The 17,198-nt window shown below is 31.8% G+C and overlaps 1 protein-coding gene across 3 annotated transcripts in view; it reads left to right on the top strand.

Moving 5' to 3' along the window:
* Window positions 1-17,198, top strand: part of LOC113520294 (protein trachealess) — a 226,776-nt gene that overhangs the window by 186,821 nt on the left and 22,757 nt on the right. For all 3 annotated transcript variants that reach the window (XM_052898025.1, XM_052898024.1, XM_026905584.3), the window contains 2 exons: window positions 10,352-10,428; window positions 16,257-16,346. In XM_052898025.1, coding sequence (XP_052753985.1) covers window positions 10,352-10,428; window positions 16,257-16,346 — 167 coding nt within the window. The remainder of the gene's footprint in view (window positions 1-10,351; window positions 10,429-16,256; window positions 16,347-17,198) is intronic.

Below are 17,198 nucleotides of genomic sequence, written 5' to 3'. Positions count from 1 at the left end.
AAAATAAAAATATATAAATGAACAAAATCGTGAGTAATGGGTATCATTATTCAATAAATTAGTATATTCATAGATAGACAGATACTCTTTATTGTTTCCTCCAAAAGATTACAATAGTAAACTTATTATCAATATAAACAATTACAAGAAATAATCACAATGAGAAAACAATGGGCGACCTTATCGCTAAGAGCGATCTCTTCCAGGCAACCTAATAATTTACTTCATTATTATTTTCAACCGATTCCAAAATGAAGGAGTTTCTCAATTCGGTTGTATCTTTTTATGTTTATCACTTCATAACTCCGTCAGTAGGAAACCGATTTTAAAAATTCTTGTTTTATCTGTAAATATAATTATAGATTCGTCCAAATTTTGAAGTAATTTTTTTTATGAAAAACAATTTTTATTTATGTATATTACAAGTATTTTTTCGACAAAAACGACGACATCTGTTAGGCCAAAATATAAAATATACTTATGAGAACAATAAGAATGATCAAAATCAATGAAACACTTTTTTTTTATAACAATTTTTAGACGTTAGTGAATGATTGTAATAGCAACACTGTATAAAACATGTTCCCTTCTGGCTTCAAGACCCTCTATTATTAGCGGTGAGTTTTATTTAATTTCGTCCTGTGAAAACAGCAACCCCTAAATGTTAGCACTGCCCATAGCCACACGTCTGTCGAGATGGACAAATACGGGCAAATTATTGCTTTTTCTGTCTCTAAATATCTATGGAAGATACAAAATATTTTTTATTATTTTATATTATTACTTCAAGCTTAAAAAAAATTAAATGTGCTTATGGACAAATTCTTGTTTTTTCTGTCTCTAAATATAGATGGAGGGGCCAAAATAAAATCTTTTTTTCACATTATATATTTTTTTTCGGCTTATTAAAAAAATATGCGATGCCAATTGTTTGTGACTACGATAATTAAAATATACTAAAATAGTTTCATCCAACGTAAAGAGGGTTACTTATATGTGAAGATGGAATGGAAACTCCGCCTGCGTTAGCGGTATAGGTACATTGGCGAGGTACCAGTAAATGGTGATAGGTGTGGATGAAGTCAGGCCAATTGGTCTATCGTCGAATTCATCGGGAATTAAGTAGAATAGATTCCAGGAGGGATCGCATGGAGGTCGACCTGATAGAGTATATTACTAGGAATGGGGTCATTCAAGTCATAAATGCCTAGCCTTATTTCAAATTAACTTGGTTTGTGAATAGTGGCAAATTAGTTGGAAAATTTAAATACGGGTCTATTTAGAAACAAAGACTATGTAGGCTAGACTGGAACTCATGAGTTTTTTATACCTATGCATTTTTTCCTATATCACGCTTTTTGTCTCTTGCGTGTCTTAAGAGTCAGTTAGGAAAATTTTAAACAAAAACTTACGCCAAGTCTCATGGCCAGCAATCTATCATTTTCAACTATCCATTGTTAAATACAGGTAGACAAATATTCTTCTTTAATAGAAAAATAGGTATAAAAAATAGATATATGTATAAATATATAAAATAATTTCTAAATAGTTGAGGATATTTACTTTATATCAAATCGATCGTGCGGATATTTAAGCGAGGTTCGTTAAGTGCTCACAATCTTGGGGGTGGCTTATTAAATTTGGTCGCAAGTGGACGTTGGATTTGGCGATTTTACAAAGCGAGGGTAATGATAGTACGTTTAATTTTCAAACATACGTTGGAAGTTGAATGTTACTATTTCATGAAAAATTGTTATGTGACTTTTTAAAGTATTATCGGTCTGTTTGCTAAAAACTGTTTTTAGTATAAAATTACTTATATATACTGGCATAGTAACAAGGTAAAAAAAACTATAAAAAAAAAACTAAACCGAATGTTATTGATTTAACAAAATATTTGACTAATGCCAGTCAAAATTATACATTAAATGAGTACATGGAGTACATACAATAAATAATAAACTATGATTATTGTATTGATTTAGAGTCTAAAAATATGACTTTTCTTCCTTCTTTCCTAGTGGATAGACTTAATAATGACAAAAGAAAGTGACTTAATATACTCATTTTAAAGTACAAAATAATAAAAATTATGATCATCTGTAACATTTAAGGCAGTGTTGTAATAGTAAAAGTTTACTTTACCCAAAGGAATCCAAAAGAAATTCGTGTTTCAACCGTGAAGCAGTTGTGTTTGCATGGCTGTGTTTCGGTTTGAAGGGTGGGATATAGCGTGAATTTACAGGGTACAGAGAAATAACACCCGAGTCCTCAGGAATGGCAACGCATGGGGGGTATCATGGGCGAAACAGTATAGTCTATAGGCGACGGTTACTACTTTCCATCAGGTGAGCCGTCAGCTTGTTTGCCATTCTAAGTTGTATAAAAAAAAATACATTCTGCTTTTAGTTATCTTTCAACCCATCATTATTTGGGAAAAATGTTCAGTTGCACAAGTAGAATACTCTATTGAAAGGATAATAGTTATCTCAATTTTACCCTATAGATTCATCATCTTTAAAATGATAGCTAATACAGAAATAGAGCTAAGACCAATTACTTAAGTCTGGACCGTCAGAGCTGCTAACAAAAACGTCGACAGCAAATACCTAGCTTTATTAAGTTTTGGTGACGCCTCTACAAATTACACTCATAATGAGAATATCTGACTTAAGGGTAATGCCGCACTACGGCGACGCGTAATGAGAAAATTATACGGAGTCTTAGCGGCCTTAATAAAAATTTGTTCGCAGGGGCAGATGGAGTAAAATAAATGGTTTTATTGTGCCTAGCTTAAGATCGACACAGATGGAAGCGAACGATATTATTAAGATCGTGGACAATTTTTTTTTATTATAAATAGGTTCTATATAAAATGTAAATAAGTTAACAAATTAGTAGATATATTAAATTTCGATTATATAAGTAAGTAATGAAAATATCATCACTAGCAGTGGACAAAGAAATGGCTACAATAAGCCTTTCCTTTGTTCTCTGTTAAACATAAGTCTTCATTATATTTTACCTTAATTTTAATAACGGGGTTTAGAGACTCGTTACTAATATTTTCTACCCCGGTATTTCCATATTAGTCTCATACGTTTTTATTAAGGTACAAGACCTTTATTTGCGAAAATAAAAAAAAAAAACATTTATATATAAAAAAACTGAACGAAAACTTATTAATTTAAAAAAGAAAGAAAAATATCACTTTAAACTAGATAAATACACCATTGGTCTCGTCCAGCAGATTCAGATAAAAATACGTTCACATGGTCGCAGGTCGCGATTTAGGCTACGTACCATATTTAACCAGAGAGATGTCGAGATAGTTCCGAGCGTGTTCTTTATAACGATTTAATTCAACAACCAGAGAGAATTTTAGCTTTGATATGCCGACTTGCATGCGCGTAGGGTAGCCAGAATTAACTTGGGATAATTCGAACTGAAAAAACAAATTTCCTTTTTCACAAAATTCGTATCCTTATTATAAATGTAAATGTAAGTTTGTTTGTTTGTTACCTTATAGAGGCTTAACAGCTTAACCAATCAGTAGCAAATTTGGTATACATGTATTATATGGAATGAACAAGGATATAGGCTACTTTTTATCCTGGTCAGTAAACACAGGGACAAAGTCACGGGTAAAAACTAGTAGGATATAAATGAATGTAACCTTTATTTATCAATAAATAATGCGTGTTAACATTTGCCTGTGTGTGTTATCCGTATGATAACAGAACAACAAGAGGACAAAATAAACTATGAACAATAAACAAATACTAGAGATAGACAATTCGATTTTTTTTATACAACTTAGAATGGCAAACAAGCTGACGGCCCACCTAATGGAAAGTGGTAACCGTCTCCTCTAGAAATGAGCAGTACCATGGACATAACAGAGTATACTGTTTCGTCCATGATACCCCCATGCGTTGCCATTCCTGAGGACTCAGATGTTATTCCTTTATACCCTGTAAATTCACGCCATATCCACCCTTCAAACCGAAACACAGCCATGCAAACACAACTGATTCACGGTTGAAATACGAATGGGACAAAGGTACCCAAGCAATCGACTTTTGTACAAAGTCTCCCTCTGGTTTTAGTATAATTTATTTTTAGTAGTTTATATTTGTAGTTTATATTAGTTAAAACTTAAAAATATTATTTATTGTAGGTACCAATATAAGCTACTGTTTTAGTAAGTACAATATCTTCATAAAATTTATTTTATTTGTCGATACATTCTAGAAACTATCTTAGTAGTTTTCTAGAAAGATTTTAAAATACGTGCTCCAGGTGTGGTATTCTGTTGTATACCTAAATACCTGTGACCTGGGACAGTCCGTTGCAATGTCTATTTATAGTACACCCTACTGTACAGTACTCATAGAGAATTGTCGTTTTGCTCTGTTTTGAAAAGCGAATTTACGATGTTATGATATGACGAAGATATTATTCTGTGCTAGCAGCTAGCTATGTTTACCGAACCCTGTGACAATTTAATGGAAACTTTGTGTTTGTGTATTATTGTTTTTACCCGACTGTTACAGAAGGGAAAGTAATGATTTTATCACATCGAAATAATCCGAAAGACAGTAATTTTACTATTATAGGATAAATTGTTATAATTTTTTTTTATACTACTATGATAGCTAACAAGCATACGGCCAGTCTCATAGTAAAAGGGATTGCTGTAATGGCAACATATTATGGACACATGTAAGACCAGGGATTTGCATACATCACTACTATTAATTATATATTTTTTATGCAACTTAGAATAGCAAACAAGCTGACGGATCTCCTGATGGAAACTGGTAACCATCGCCTATAAGCATTAATGGTACCATGGACATAACAGAGTATACTGTGATCATATGGTAACATAATTTTGCCTTCTACCACCAATTACCATGTTCATTTTTATGTACAGAATACTAAAAAAGTTACAAAGGAACCTTTATGATGCGACTTTGTCCATCCAACGGTCCGTCTGTCACAGCATTATATCGCAGCTACTACTAATGCTATCGATTTAAAATAGTTTGACATATCATTGGCCCGTACTGGCAATATGCAATGGAAATAACTAAAAAAATATTTTTATTTTCTTTGTTAGAGGGTCCAAATTGGATATTAATTCAACAATTTCAAAATTAGCCTATTAGTCCAAGTGGGATATCTTATGAAAAGGCTTCGTTTGTACATTTTGAAATAGATTTTTATTTAGTTTTATGCTGCATAATTTTTTAATAATGATAAAAAATATAAGAAATTTTAAATATTAAGTACTCCTCTTATCTACGAAGTTTCTAAAGAGTAAAGTTTGAAATAATTAGAATTTATATATGTGAGTATTACAGAGAAAATAAAACAACTTTTGTATCTAGTACCGATTTAGGGAAATTATCAAAAAAAACCTCTAAAAACAAACTTATTTATGCAGTTCAGATTTTAACCACAATTATGGCCCAAAATGAAAAAAAAGTATCAATAATAATAACTACTTCGTATGGAAAATTCAATAAAGGTCATTTTATGCCATATATATACGAAATCATTGACGTGTGAGTTCAACTCTCATCGGGCCAATTTTTTATATAAAATTATCTTTATCTCTCTATTTTTGGCAAAAAAAAAAACAAATTGACAATATTTTTGATTAAAATCGGTAAAGCTGTTTCAGAAACCCGCTTGAACGAACGTCGTGACACGGAATTTATATATATAAACATAATGTGTCATCACAATTTTTTGTCCCCAGAATGTCATAAAAAAAAAACTAAGGTAACAAACATAATATACAAAACAAGAGCATAAAAATTAAGACACTATTAGTAATAGTATCTAGTAGTGGCAATAATAGGTTGCTAATCCTTACATACTTATTAAAATAACAATTTTTTTTTTATACAACTTAGAATGGCAAACAAGCTGACGGCCCACCTGATGGAAAGTGGTAATCGTCGCCTATACATATGAGCAATACCATGGACATAACAGAGTATACTGTTTCGCCCATGATACCCTCCATGCGTTGCCATTCCTGGGGACTCAGGTGTTATTCCTCCGTATCCAGTAAATTCACGCCATATCCCACCCTTCAAACCCAAACACAGCCATGCAAACACAACTGCTTTACGGTTGAAACACGAATGGGACAGAGGTGCCCAAGCAATCGACTTTTGTACAAAGTCTCCCTCTGAAATTATCAATTAAATTCATACTTATATTATATATTATACTGTATGTATATGTGTACTGTTAGAGTGTCGTATAAACTCGATAGAAAGAGAAGAATTCATGTGCCATTTTCACCTCAACAAATAAATATTGATCTTAATCAATATATATATACCAATATCAATAGCTGTACCCAAATCAGATTTTTTTAAAATCTTTATAAATTATTAATGCTCATTGATTATTAATGATTATATAAATATATATATTGATTATTAATGATTATATAAATGAATTTGTTTCTTTTTTTTTTAATCTTAAGGACCTTCCTTAGGTATAACAGCATTATCGTACCTTGAACTGATTTATCAAATAAAATTATATGTACTTTCCGCATTCACGGAAAGAGAGAAATTAATGGGGCATCAATAATTTACAGAGATGAAAAAAAAATCTAATTTAGATTCAGCTAATATCTATTGAATAAGACCAACATTTATATTGGTAAAATCAAAATGGCATATAATATTTTTCTGATTTTATTAAGTTTATACAACACTTTAACAGTATATGTTTTGCACATCATTGATGCTATTATGCACTTGGAGTGACTAAGACTTTCCCATTTTGTGTTTGTTCCTGGCGCTATAATGGCTCATCCAATCATCATAAAATTTGACTTGTATTTGCAGTGTAGAAAGACATAGACTACTTTATATCTCGGGCAATCTACATAATTCAGGTCATACAGACAAAGTTGCGTAAAATACAAGCTTGTCGTCTAGTAAATGGGGTAAAGAGCCGTAGCAAGTATTGGAACAGAGATGAACTGGAATAATAATGTTTACTAATGTTATAAAACATGTTTGTTACCTTTTGGCTTCTTAACAGCTCAACAAATTGTTATAGATACAACTTTGTATACAGTTACACCCTAATTCATTAAAACGTCAGGCCTCTCATAAACCTATTTTAGCTATTGAACTGTTTTATATCTTTCTTTTACGCTACATATCAAAGAAATTAATTGAAAGAAAGTGACAAAAATGTTAAAATAAATTTATAGAAAGTTTTAGTTTTTATGAATAAATTTTAATGTTTGAAATTGGGAAGTTTATCTATAGGCTACTTGTTCTATCGGTCAAACAATATATGTCAGTCTTGCAGACGAAGTCGCAGCTAAAAGCTAGTTATAAATAATTAAATACTCTCAAGTACCAGTAGATTTCAAACCAATATAATTCCTAATAATACATTGGCATTATATTTTATAGGCGCAAATAAAATTATCATCTAATTACTGAGAAACTTAATAACCATTAGTACTGCTCAGTGATCCTTAATAAATCCTTTCAAATTCAACGGTAGAATTGGTTCTGTGCATTCTGCAACAGTTATTACATTCTAGAAATCTCAATCACTAACTAGTCTTTAACGGCGATTTTGTTTGCGCAACTAAGATATCTATTCGTATATATAATAGATGAACAGAGATAAAAAGTAATCAGACAGTTCTATATTTGTACGAAATTCTTCTCGTTTTGAAGCAAAATCTTCTAATCCATTTCTCATTCTAAATTCGAATATTTTAAATTTAATGAATCTATTCTATGTACGTTTCAATGTTTATCGATGCGTTATCTTCATTTAAATTAAGAATAGTGAGATGACTAGTATGGTGATAAAATAGTGAGAAAGTGTAGTGAGAAACATATAGAACTAGATTTTATGCGTGACTTCAGCCCCGTATAAAAGTAACCTTTCTTTCTTTGTCTCATATACATAGTATGTGTATATCAAATTTTATAATAATTAGTTAGTCTGTTAAGGTTCTATGAGATAACAAACAAACAAACACATTTTCATATTTATAAGGATAGTGAGATTACTACTATTAATTTTAACATAATTGCAGTTGCCATTTTTTATGGAGCAAAATCTTCTTGTTAAGAAGAATTTTAATTTACTTGCAAATTTTGTATGAATCAGAATCAAATTCATGACCTCACCCGTGCTCTCATAATTGCTAACATGTCAATAAATAACGAACGAAAGTGAATAGAATCAAGTGTATTAAGTGACTCCATAATTCGGCAAGGACACGGGTTGGTCGTTTTGTCGTGACGGCCGGTCGTGACGTCGGCACCCACATACAAACATACAAGCACGACAAGCCAGTTACGATTTTATAACTCGCAAGGAAGTCGGCGATCTCTCACGAAAACTGTGACGTAACACGAATGTGTTTTGAATTTAGAATCATAATGCAATTTTTTCATTGTTATGACTTTGAAACACTATCAAGTCGTTATAGTTAATTGATGCTCCACCGTGTAACTGGCGACACAAAATTCAATATAATTAAAACTATTTCTATGTACCGAACTTACTAAACATAGATACTTACTAAATACCAGAGGGAGACTTTGTACAAAAGTCGATTGCATGGGTACCTCTGTCCCATTCGTGTTTCAACCGTGAAGCAGTTGTGTTTGCATAGCTGTGTTTCGGTTTGAAGGGTGGGATATGGCGTAAATTTACAGGGTACAGAGGAATAACATCTGAGTCCTCAGGAATGGCAACGCAGGGGGGGGTATCATGATCGAAACAGTATACTCTGTTATGTTCATGGTACTGCTCATGTCTATAGGCGACGGTTACCACTTTCCATCAGGTGGGCCGTCAGCTTGTTTGCCATTCTAAGTTGTATAAAAAAAAAAAGATACAGATTGATTGTTTACCATGTACTCTCGGCTTAGAATGGGCCACCCCTTCCTCTCCCGCGAGTATCGTAAAAGACGACTAAAAAAACTTAAAGGTCGTAGGATGGGCAGCAGCTTTCCCATTTAAAACATCACCAAAAGCCTAACTGCTTTCCAACTCGTCTATCAAACTTGGCAACTACTGTCAAACCCCCCTTTATGGGGGAGGCCTATGTTCAGCAGTAGACAGTTAACGACTGATATGATATAATAATAAAAATATTAACTATTTTTAATCTGTTGTTCTAACCGTGGACAGAAATTAGGATTAATTAATATCTAAATATAATCAAAATTAATTAGTTGGCACCACAGCTTCCCTCTTGTTTTGCTGCTGAACAATTATGCTTGCATAGCTATTTATGATTTCACCTGTGAGACATGGCAATAAAATTACAGGGCATAAAGTGTTATTTCCAAGGAATGATAACGTATGAGAGCTAAAACGAAATTCACTGTGCATTCAGTGATACCAATAGTACTGTTGAAGTTTGTACGCCAGGATTACCACTTTTCATTAAGTGGGTCATTAACTAACTGCAAGAAAAAATAAACATCTGAGGCTTTTGGACTCAGATTTAGGCTACGGTAACCATATCATCTGATGATATACTATCGTTAGCTACATTTGTTATATAAAAAAAATACTGTTTATAAGAATTTCCTGACCTTGTATATTTTATTATATTATAATAGTCCTTTACATAATGTATAACGCGTTAACTGCACAATGTTTCTCAATAAACCTTTGCTACCGTGTCGGCCATGTTCGATCCTTCATGTGCGATCTTATCGTCTGGTGTCGGGTTGCGCGCGCGCATCCGACTACTTTATGACTGCCCATGTGCTTGTTTTACTTGATTTTCTGCTTAAATGTTGAATTGGGTGACAGAAATACTTTTTTTATAATATGATCTATGCGCATCCCATTTCTTTTGTTCTCCACTTCTTTTGTAGTGAGTAAAAATAATCCTGATTAGGTAGAAACTTACTAGTAACTGAGAGCATTGAGCAGTGCCTTATAAGTTATATATATTTATACATCTGTAAAGCAGTATAAAGTGAAATCAAAATCATTAGTGTCCTTTTAAAGGAGTATTATTATTTTGATTCTGGACAATTCCATAGAAAATTGTTCCTATTTTATGGCGGTAGAACCCTTGGGATGATGGTTACTTATATACGCGTTCTGCCTTGAATAGTACCATATTGAGATACTTTAGCGACCTATAAATTTTAACTATATGCACAACAATAAAAAGGGTCGGTGAAAGAAAGGATTGTTAATAGCGCAGACGATTCTATTACTCCCCAGAAAAAATATAGAAAAACCGAATTTCCTCTGACCCCATCAGGTATACCATAATAAATAATAATATATCATCATCATTTTGTTGCAGGTGCTCAAAGCAGACGGACGGCAATCGGTCTCGCTATGGAACTGTTTGAGCAGCATCAGGGCACACATATTCTCCAGGTAAAATATAGTCGGAATAGTGAAATTATAATTAACTATTAAAAGAACTTGTCTGTAAAGTGGTTCAACAGTAATTACATTTAGGTTAGTTTTCCGAAAAAGTACCTTTTTTTTATACAACTTAGAATGGCAAACAAGCTAACGGCCCACCTGATGGAAAGTGGTAACCGTCGCCTATAGACATGAAAAGTACCATGGACATAACAGAGTATACTGTTTCGCCCATGATACCCCCCATGCGTTGCCATTCCTGAGAACTCAGGTGTTATTTCTCTGTACCCAGTAAATTCACGCCATATCCTACCCTTCAAACCGAAACACAGTCATGCAAACACAACTGCTTCACGGTTGAAATACGAATGGGACAGAGGTACCCAAGCAATCGACTTTTGTACAAAGTCTCCCTGGTAAAATACCTAATTGTAGTACCCCTTCCTTTCCCGAGGGTTTCGTAAGAGATTACTAAGAAAATTTAATGGTAAAGTGATGGACAGCAGCATTTCTCTTAAAACATCAACAATGCCTTACTACAGTTGCAAACCGGCAAAACTCCGGGGGGGGGGGGGTCTATGATCAGTAATTGATAATTAAAAGCTGATATGATTATGATAAAGCTGGACGCTTCTGAGGACTCAGGTGTTATTCTTCTGTATTCTGTGAATTCACTGCCATATCCCACCCTTCAGACACAGCCATGCAAACACAACTGCTTTACAGTAAAAATACGAATGAGATGGAGGTACCCATGCAAATAACTTTCGTAGTCTTTTTTAGGTAAATTTCTTTTGAGGGATTTGAGATAGATTGACTATTTACATACTTGCAGATTGGATGATAAAATATCAAAATAAAAATCTTCTCAAAAAGCATGTAATATTTCGGTAATTCATTGGTACAGAACCCTTAGTATAAATAGTCGCTCGCGCTTATCGCACGTGACATCCGTTAATTGGCGTTAATAGCTTTGAAATATTAACAGAGTAATTGGCATTTAACTGCTAACACCTTAGTTTATAAAATAGCGTAAAATAATGACTCAGTTAACATTACCGTAAGGTATTTGTTTTTTTAAGGAGCTATTCATAAGTAAGCATAGACTGTGTCTGACTGTTGATAAATTTATTTTATTGTAGATCCAATTAAATTTATTCTTTATTAATGAAAACGTTAGACAAATATAGGTATATACAATATGAGATATGTTTATTGACCGGAATTAAAAGTAGTCTATGTCCTTCTTCATTCCTTGTAGCATTCACATGTATACCAAATTTTATGGTAAATTAAGCCATTAAATCGCTAAGAAACAAATAAACATACTTACTTTTACTTTTTTAATATTAATAGAGTTGTATTTAAAATATATACAAGTACGTAGGATTATAATTTGTTAATGATGATTCAAAAAAAAAAAATAATGAAAGAAATTATATTTGCTTAATTCCACTACGTTTGTGTATGACTGCCAACACTCGAAGATTGACCACCACTGTTATTACTAAAAGTTCTATAACCTTCCACTTCCACGCTCGTTTTACAAAACATACGTGAATAAAATATCAGTAAGAGATTGATGGCTAACATGGAAGGTTGTAGAACAACCAGTGATATGCAAAATAGTACCTAGTTCAGTAAAATAACAAAAGACTCAAGTAGCTTATCCAAAGCTCAAGCTTATTCAAAATTTAAAATTAATAATGGAAATGTAATAGACCAAACATTCATATCAAAATTAATATGAGACCAACACGGAAATAAATACAATCGATTGCCAAAACAATTATTAGAAACGGATCAAAACTTCTGAAGATATCGCGTAATAAATTGAAAGAAACTTTACAAAAGAACCTCTTTGTTTTTTACATTGCTAATATAACTATATATACAAAATCTATATGTCTGTTCTTAATCATGGTCGAACAAAAACGAACTAAAAAGTGCACACAAAGCGACGGTACACACTCGAACTTGACTTTGTATTACGCAATGATTTGGCCGAGTTAACGCTTTTTATCGGGCACTATACAATACCTACATACAATGAAATACTGCAACACACTACTTACATACCAAATAGATATAATTTGCGAAACACCAATTTGATATTTCACCGATTTCACTCAAATTTCATAACAGAATTAATCGAATACACACACTTTCTGGGCCACTCGGATAGGGTTGACGAAAAAAATCGATTATTCTATTCGATCACGTAAATTATCATTTTGTGCAATCGATTCACTGTCATTATAATGTTGTGGGTGCTGCGGTTTTCTATTCTGCGCACTGAAAATACTTGTGTACGTGATTCCTTGGATCGGTTTTTTTTAAGATTTTGCGGGACAAGTTGTACGTTTTGTTTGAAAAAAATAAGGACGTGCATGAAAGAACGCAAGTTCATTTATTCAAATATATATATAGGCATTTGAATAATTAAACGACTTTAAAAAGATTGAAATCCAAACCAATTTTAATAATTCCTTTGTAATCGATATACGGTTACCTTTCGTGATTTTATAAAATAGCTATTGAATTTATTGGCCAGTTGTAAAAAATTTTGAATATTAATAATTGTGTAATTACTTGTATAATATAAATGACTTTAATACCTTTTATTTTGTATATTTTGATATTTGATGTCAATCAATAAACTTCTATAATCGTTGTCAATAATCAGAAATTACTCATTTCATAACCATTCTGAAACATCTACTACCATTAGTAGATATTGGTATATCAATATTATATTTCTAAAATGTAAAATGTAATTCTTTACAAAAAGCGAGAATATTTTATTATCTAAGTATGACAATTTCGCAAATATAGTTGTATTTATGGACGAAGTTCATCTAATAAGTCAACCTCAAACAGTACAAAACTAGGTACACTTAGATTTTCAAATAAGTAAAACATAAAAATCCCATCTCATCATTCGCAGTCCATTACCGATATAATCTATGTTTTTATTCTTATTTTCAACTATCATCGTCCACCGTTTAAACGCAGATTTTATATAAAAAACTTTATTATCTCTCGAGATGTATTTTGTCAACCGTGCATCTCATTAAAATGAAAGATAGATACAATCTGGACATAGATTTTTACTAGAAGCGGTATAGGTTACCTATTAGAATATTCTATTTATTTATACAGTTATTAGTTATGTCCGCGACTTTATTCGAGTAACTCGATTGCTTGAACCGTTAAAGAATCAAAGGGTTGAAATTTACCGATTAATTATATTCCTTCCGCGGTATAATTGAGAACAAACTAAGTCTAGACAGCAGAGAGATGTGGACTAGAATCCCATCAAATCGAGACATTGGAAGATAATATCGAATTCTTTGGTTCCTCTAAAGACTTTATTTAGGGTGCTATTGTGCAATGAAATAGTTTACTCCCTAAGCTACATGTACGAGTAGCTTCTAAATATATTTTAATGTTATTGTTTTTTATAACTATGTTTGGCTGTGTAAGACTATGCACTATTTCCGAAAGTGCTCATTGGTGATATTTACTGGTTAAAGACATTAAATGATTCACAAATTAATGATAAGTAAATATATACATAAATTGAAATGGGAAGTATTATTATTCTAACTTAATTCAAATTATAATATATTTTTTTAATAATTTGTTGTATATGTACCTATATGCGTACATTTTTCACCTTAAAAAGATCATACAAACAAGAAACATCCTACGAAAGTAGCCTTATCATTAGGATAATCTTTTACAGAGTTTCGAGTTTAACTTTTGAGTGAAGAAAATGTATGTTTATTTATTCCATCAACTTTCTGTCGTCTTTGTAATTGAATCTTGCATTGTGACTTTATAAATGTTAACATGAAATTAAATTATTTTAATCTCAACCGCGATTTCTTCTTCTCATTTAAAATGTCTGAGCATTATATGTCTAAATCAATTATCTATTATATTTATTTGCAAAATTAAGGTGTGATAAACAGATATTAGTCTTAAAAATGACTGACTGATTTTATGTTTATTTATTAATTTTTTAAGCCTCTGTTGCTAATTTTCGTGGAAACGATCAATATACTAGTATAAAAGTATACGTAAATAAGTAAATTTTAATTGATTATTTATTATATCGGCGTCTCTTCCAGTTGCTTTATCATAAACGTACTTAGTCATTTTGGCTCGTGGTGGTTTTTTTCTTCATCGTCGTTCTATTTGTTTAGCTTTTTTACTGAATAGGTTCAGAATTGATGTTAGATTTCAGACTATTAGTTTTACCTTTAACGTACGGTGTACAAAATATTGTATATTTTTTTTTTATTTCATAAGCAACTTCAAATATAAAATTTATTTCTGTTTATTACGCTATATCTTCGCCATTCAATACAAATATAGATAATTATTTTTATAGCAAGCAAGCAAGTCAATGATCTACGCCCGTATTATCCTATACTAATTTCAGATTTTTTCAGATTGGAGTGCCTATTTTTATTGTGAAAAATCTTAAATTATTATAAATAAATATAAATACCAATATCACTAGGATTTAAAAATCCATTATCATCCTATCTTTATCACATTAATTTTCTTTTTAGTTATACTATATAACAATTTATTAGCTATATAAACAAATTACTCGTATGAGAAGAACGCCAGAGAAAGAAAGTTGTTATGCCTATATAAATAATTATTATTTATTATAGTAAGAAAATTATTTTAATTTATATAATAAATACTAGTATACGTATTTGTCAATGATAAATATTTTGACACCGTTCAACTGCTAACGTTACTTGCTGACTCATACGGCAATATAAGACATCGGCGCTTGCGCACTCCCCATAATAATGCTGATGCTTTGATAATTATGATTATTTAATGAACTTGCTCGGTTCAAAGTCTACTGCACGGTTACCTTTGTCCCATTCATGATTAGCTGTGTATGCATGGCTGTGTTTCTGATTAAAGATTAAAATAATATATGTATATGCCAATGTAGTATTCATGAGGAATATGGATATCGATCTGATATCTATATATTCGGTCCTTCTGGACATTGATGGCGGGATAAAGGTTTTAGTTTTTATAATTTTAGATCATGTTAAAAGTCTCTTGCCGCATCTTATTATTTGGATAACAAACTTTTAACACATTAGTTCCTAAACCAATATATAGATATTGTAAATAATATATATATATATATATATATATATATATATATATATATATATATATATATATATATATATATATATTGCAATATATTACCGACCCCTACAATATAGGTATATTAAAATAACTAAGATTTTTTATACAACTCAGAATGGCAAACAAGGTGACGACTCACCTGATGGAAAGTGGTAATCGTCGCCTATAGACATAAGCAGTACCATGGACATAACAGAGTATACTCTTTCGCTCATAATACCCCCCATGCGTTGCCATTCCTGAGGACTCAGGTGTTATTCCTCTGTACCCTGTAAATTCACGCAATATCCTACCCTTCAAACCAAAATACAGCCATGCAAACACAACTGCTTCACGGTGGAAACACGAATGGGACAGAGGTACCCAAGCAATCGACTTTTGTACAAAGTCTCCCTCTGGTAAAATACTCGTAGAAATATAAAAATATAAGTCCTCAATAATGGTATAATTAAGGGGTATCGTGGGAGTTAGTGTCAATAGTGCTGTTTATGTCTATTGACGACAGTTACCACTTTCCATGAGGTGTGACGTCAGCTTGTTTGCCATTGCGAGATGTATAAAAAACGATAGTTTGCTAGCTTGTTTACCATTTCAAATTGCGCAAAAAAGCCCGGTTTTTATATTGAATTGTTTGTTTGCAGTCTCTCGACGGGTTCGCGTTGTCAGTGGCGGCCGACGGGAGGTTCCTGTACATATCTGAAACTGTATCTATATATTTAGGATTATCACAAGTAAGTATTGAATTTGAGCTTAAGTTATAAAACATTTTATATCTACCTATTCAGTATTATCTTTTATACTACGACGATTTAAATCATAGCAAGAGTAATCTCACTATAGTGCCTAGATATAGCTTCAACACTTCAGTATGTTATTCTTAGGTACAAATAGATGTTCACCAATTTAAAGAAATAAGTGTTGAAGCATATATAAACATAAATCCTACCGAATAATCCTGATTAGAAAATTTTAATTGATCTAATCGGAAAGGACTTCCTTCTTAAAGTTTCTTAAAAATGTGTCACCTAAAATTTTTAAATTTTTGAATCTGCTATTATCATTATTTCAATAACTATTTATTATCTATATAGATATAAAATTTGGTTTCTCTGAAGAATAATAAATATCGACATTTATAAAAAAGTATATTTAAAAATACATCCTTAGATCACATTTCAATCCTGAAATCAAACTAGAGGTCTAGAGCTGTTAAAACAATTGGGCTTTTTTACAACTTTTTCGAGTACTGTAATCAAATGATAAGATTAACCGTAAATACTTCAAACAACTTGAAACGTCTTTACGTAGCAATTTGGTGAAAACCATTCGATTCCTCATTTAATGTTCCATACACATGACCCACATCATCAAGTACAAACTACATAAAAAGGGTTGATATCTATCAATGTTACTTCGCCATTTTCAGCCATATTGGAAAGAACTAAAGTAAATTTTTCTAATCAGTTTATACTTCGTTTCTTAAAATATGCCAAATGATACGACTTACTTGATAGTATATTATATAGGCGTCTAAAGTTATCTGAGATGAGGCTTAGTTCCTTTAACGATCTGTTTTCCCTTGT

Source organism: Galleria mellonella, unplaced genomic scaffold, assembly GCF_026898425.1.
Source record: "Galleria mellonella isolate WM207_F2 unplaced genomic scaffold, CSIRO_AGI_GalMel_v1 utg40, whole genome shotgun sequence".
In the NCBI taxonomy this organism is placed as follows: Eukaryota; Metazoa; Arthropoda; class Insecta; order Lepidoptera; family Pyralidae; genus Galleria; species Galleria mellonella.
This window is presented reverse-complemented; position numbering and strand designations above follow the sequence as displayed.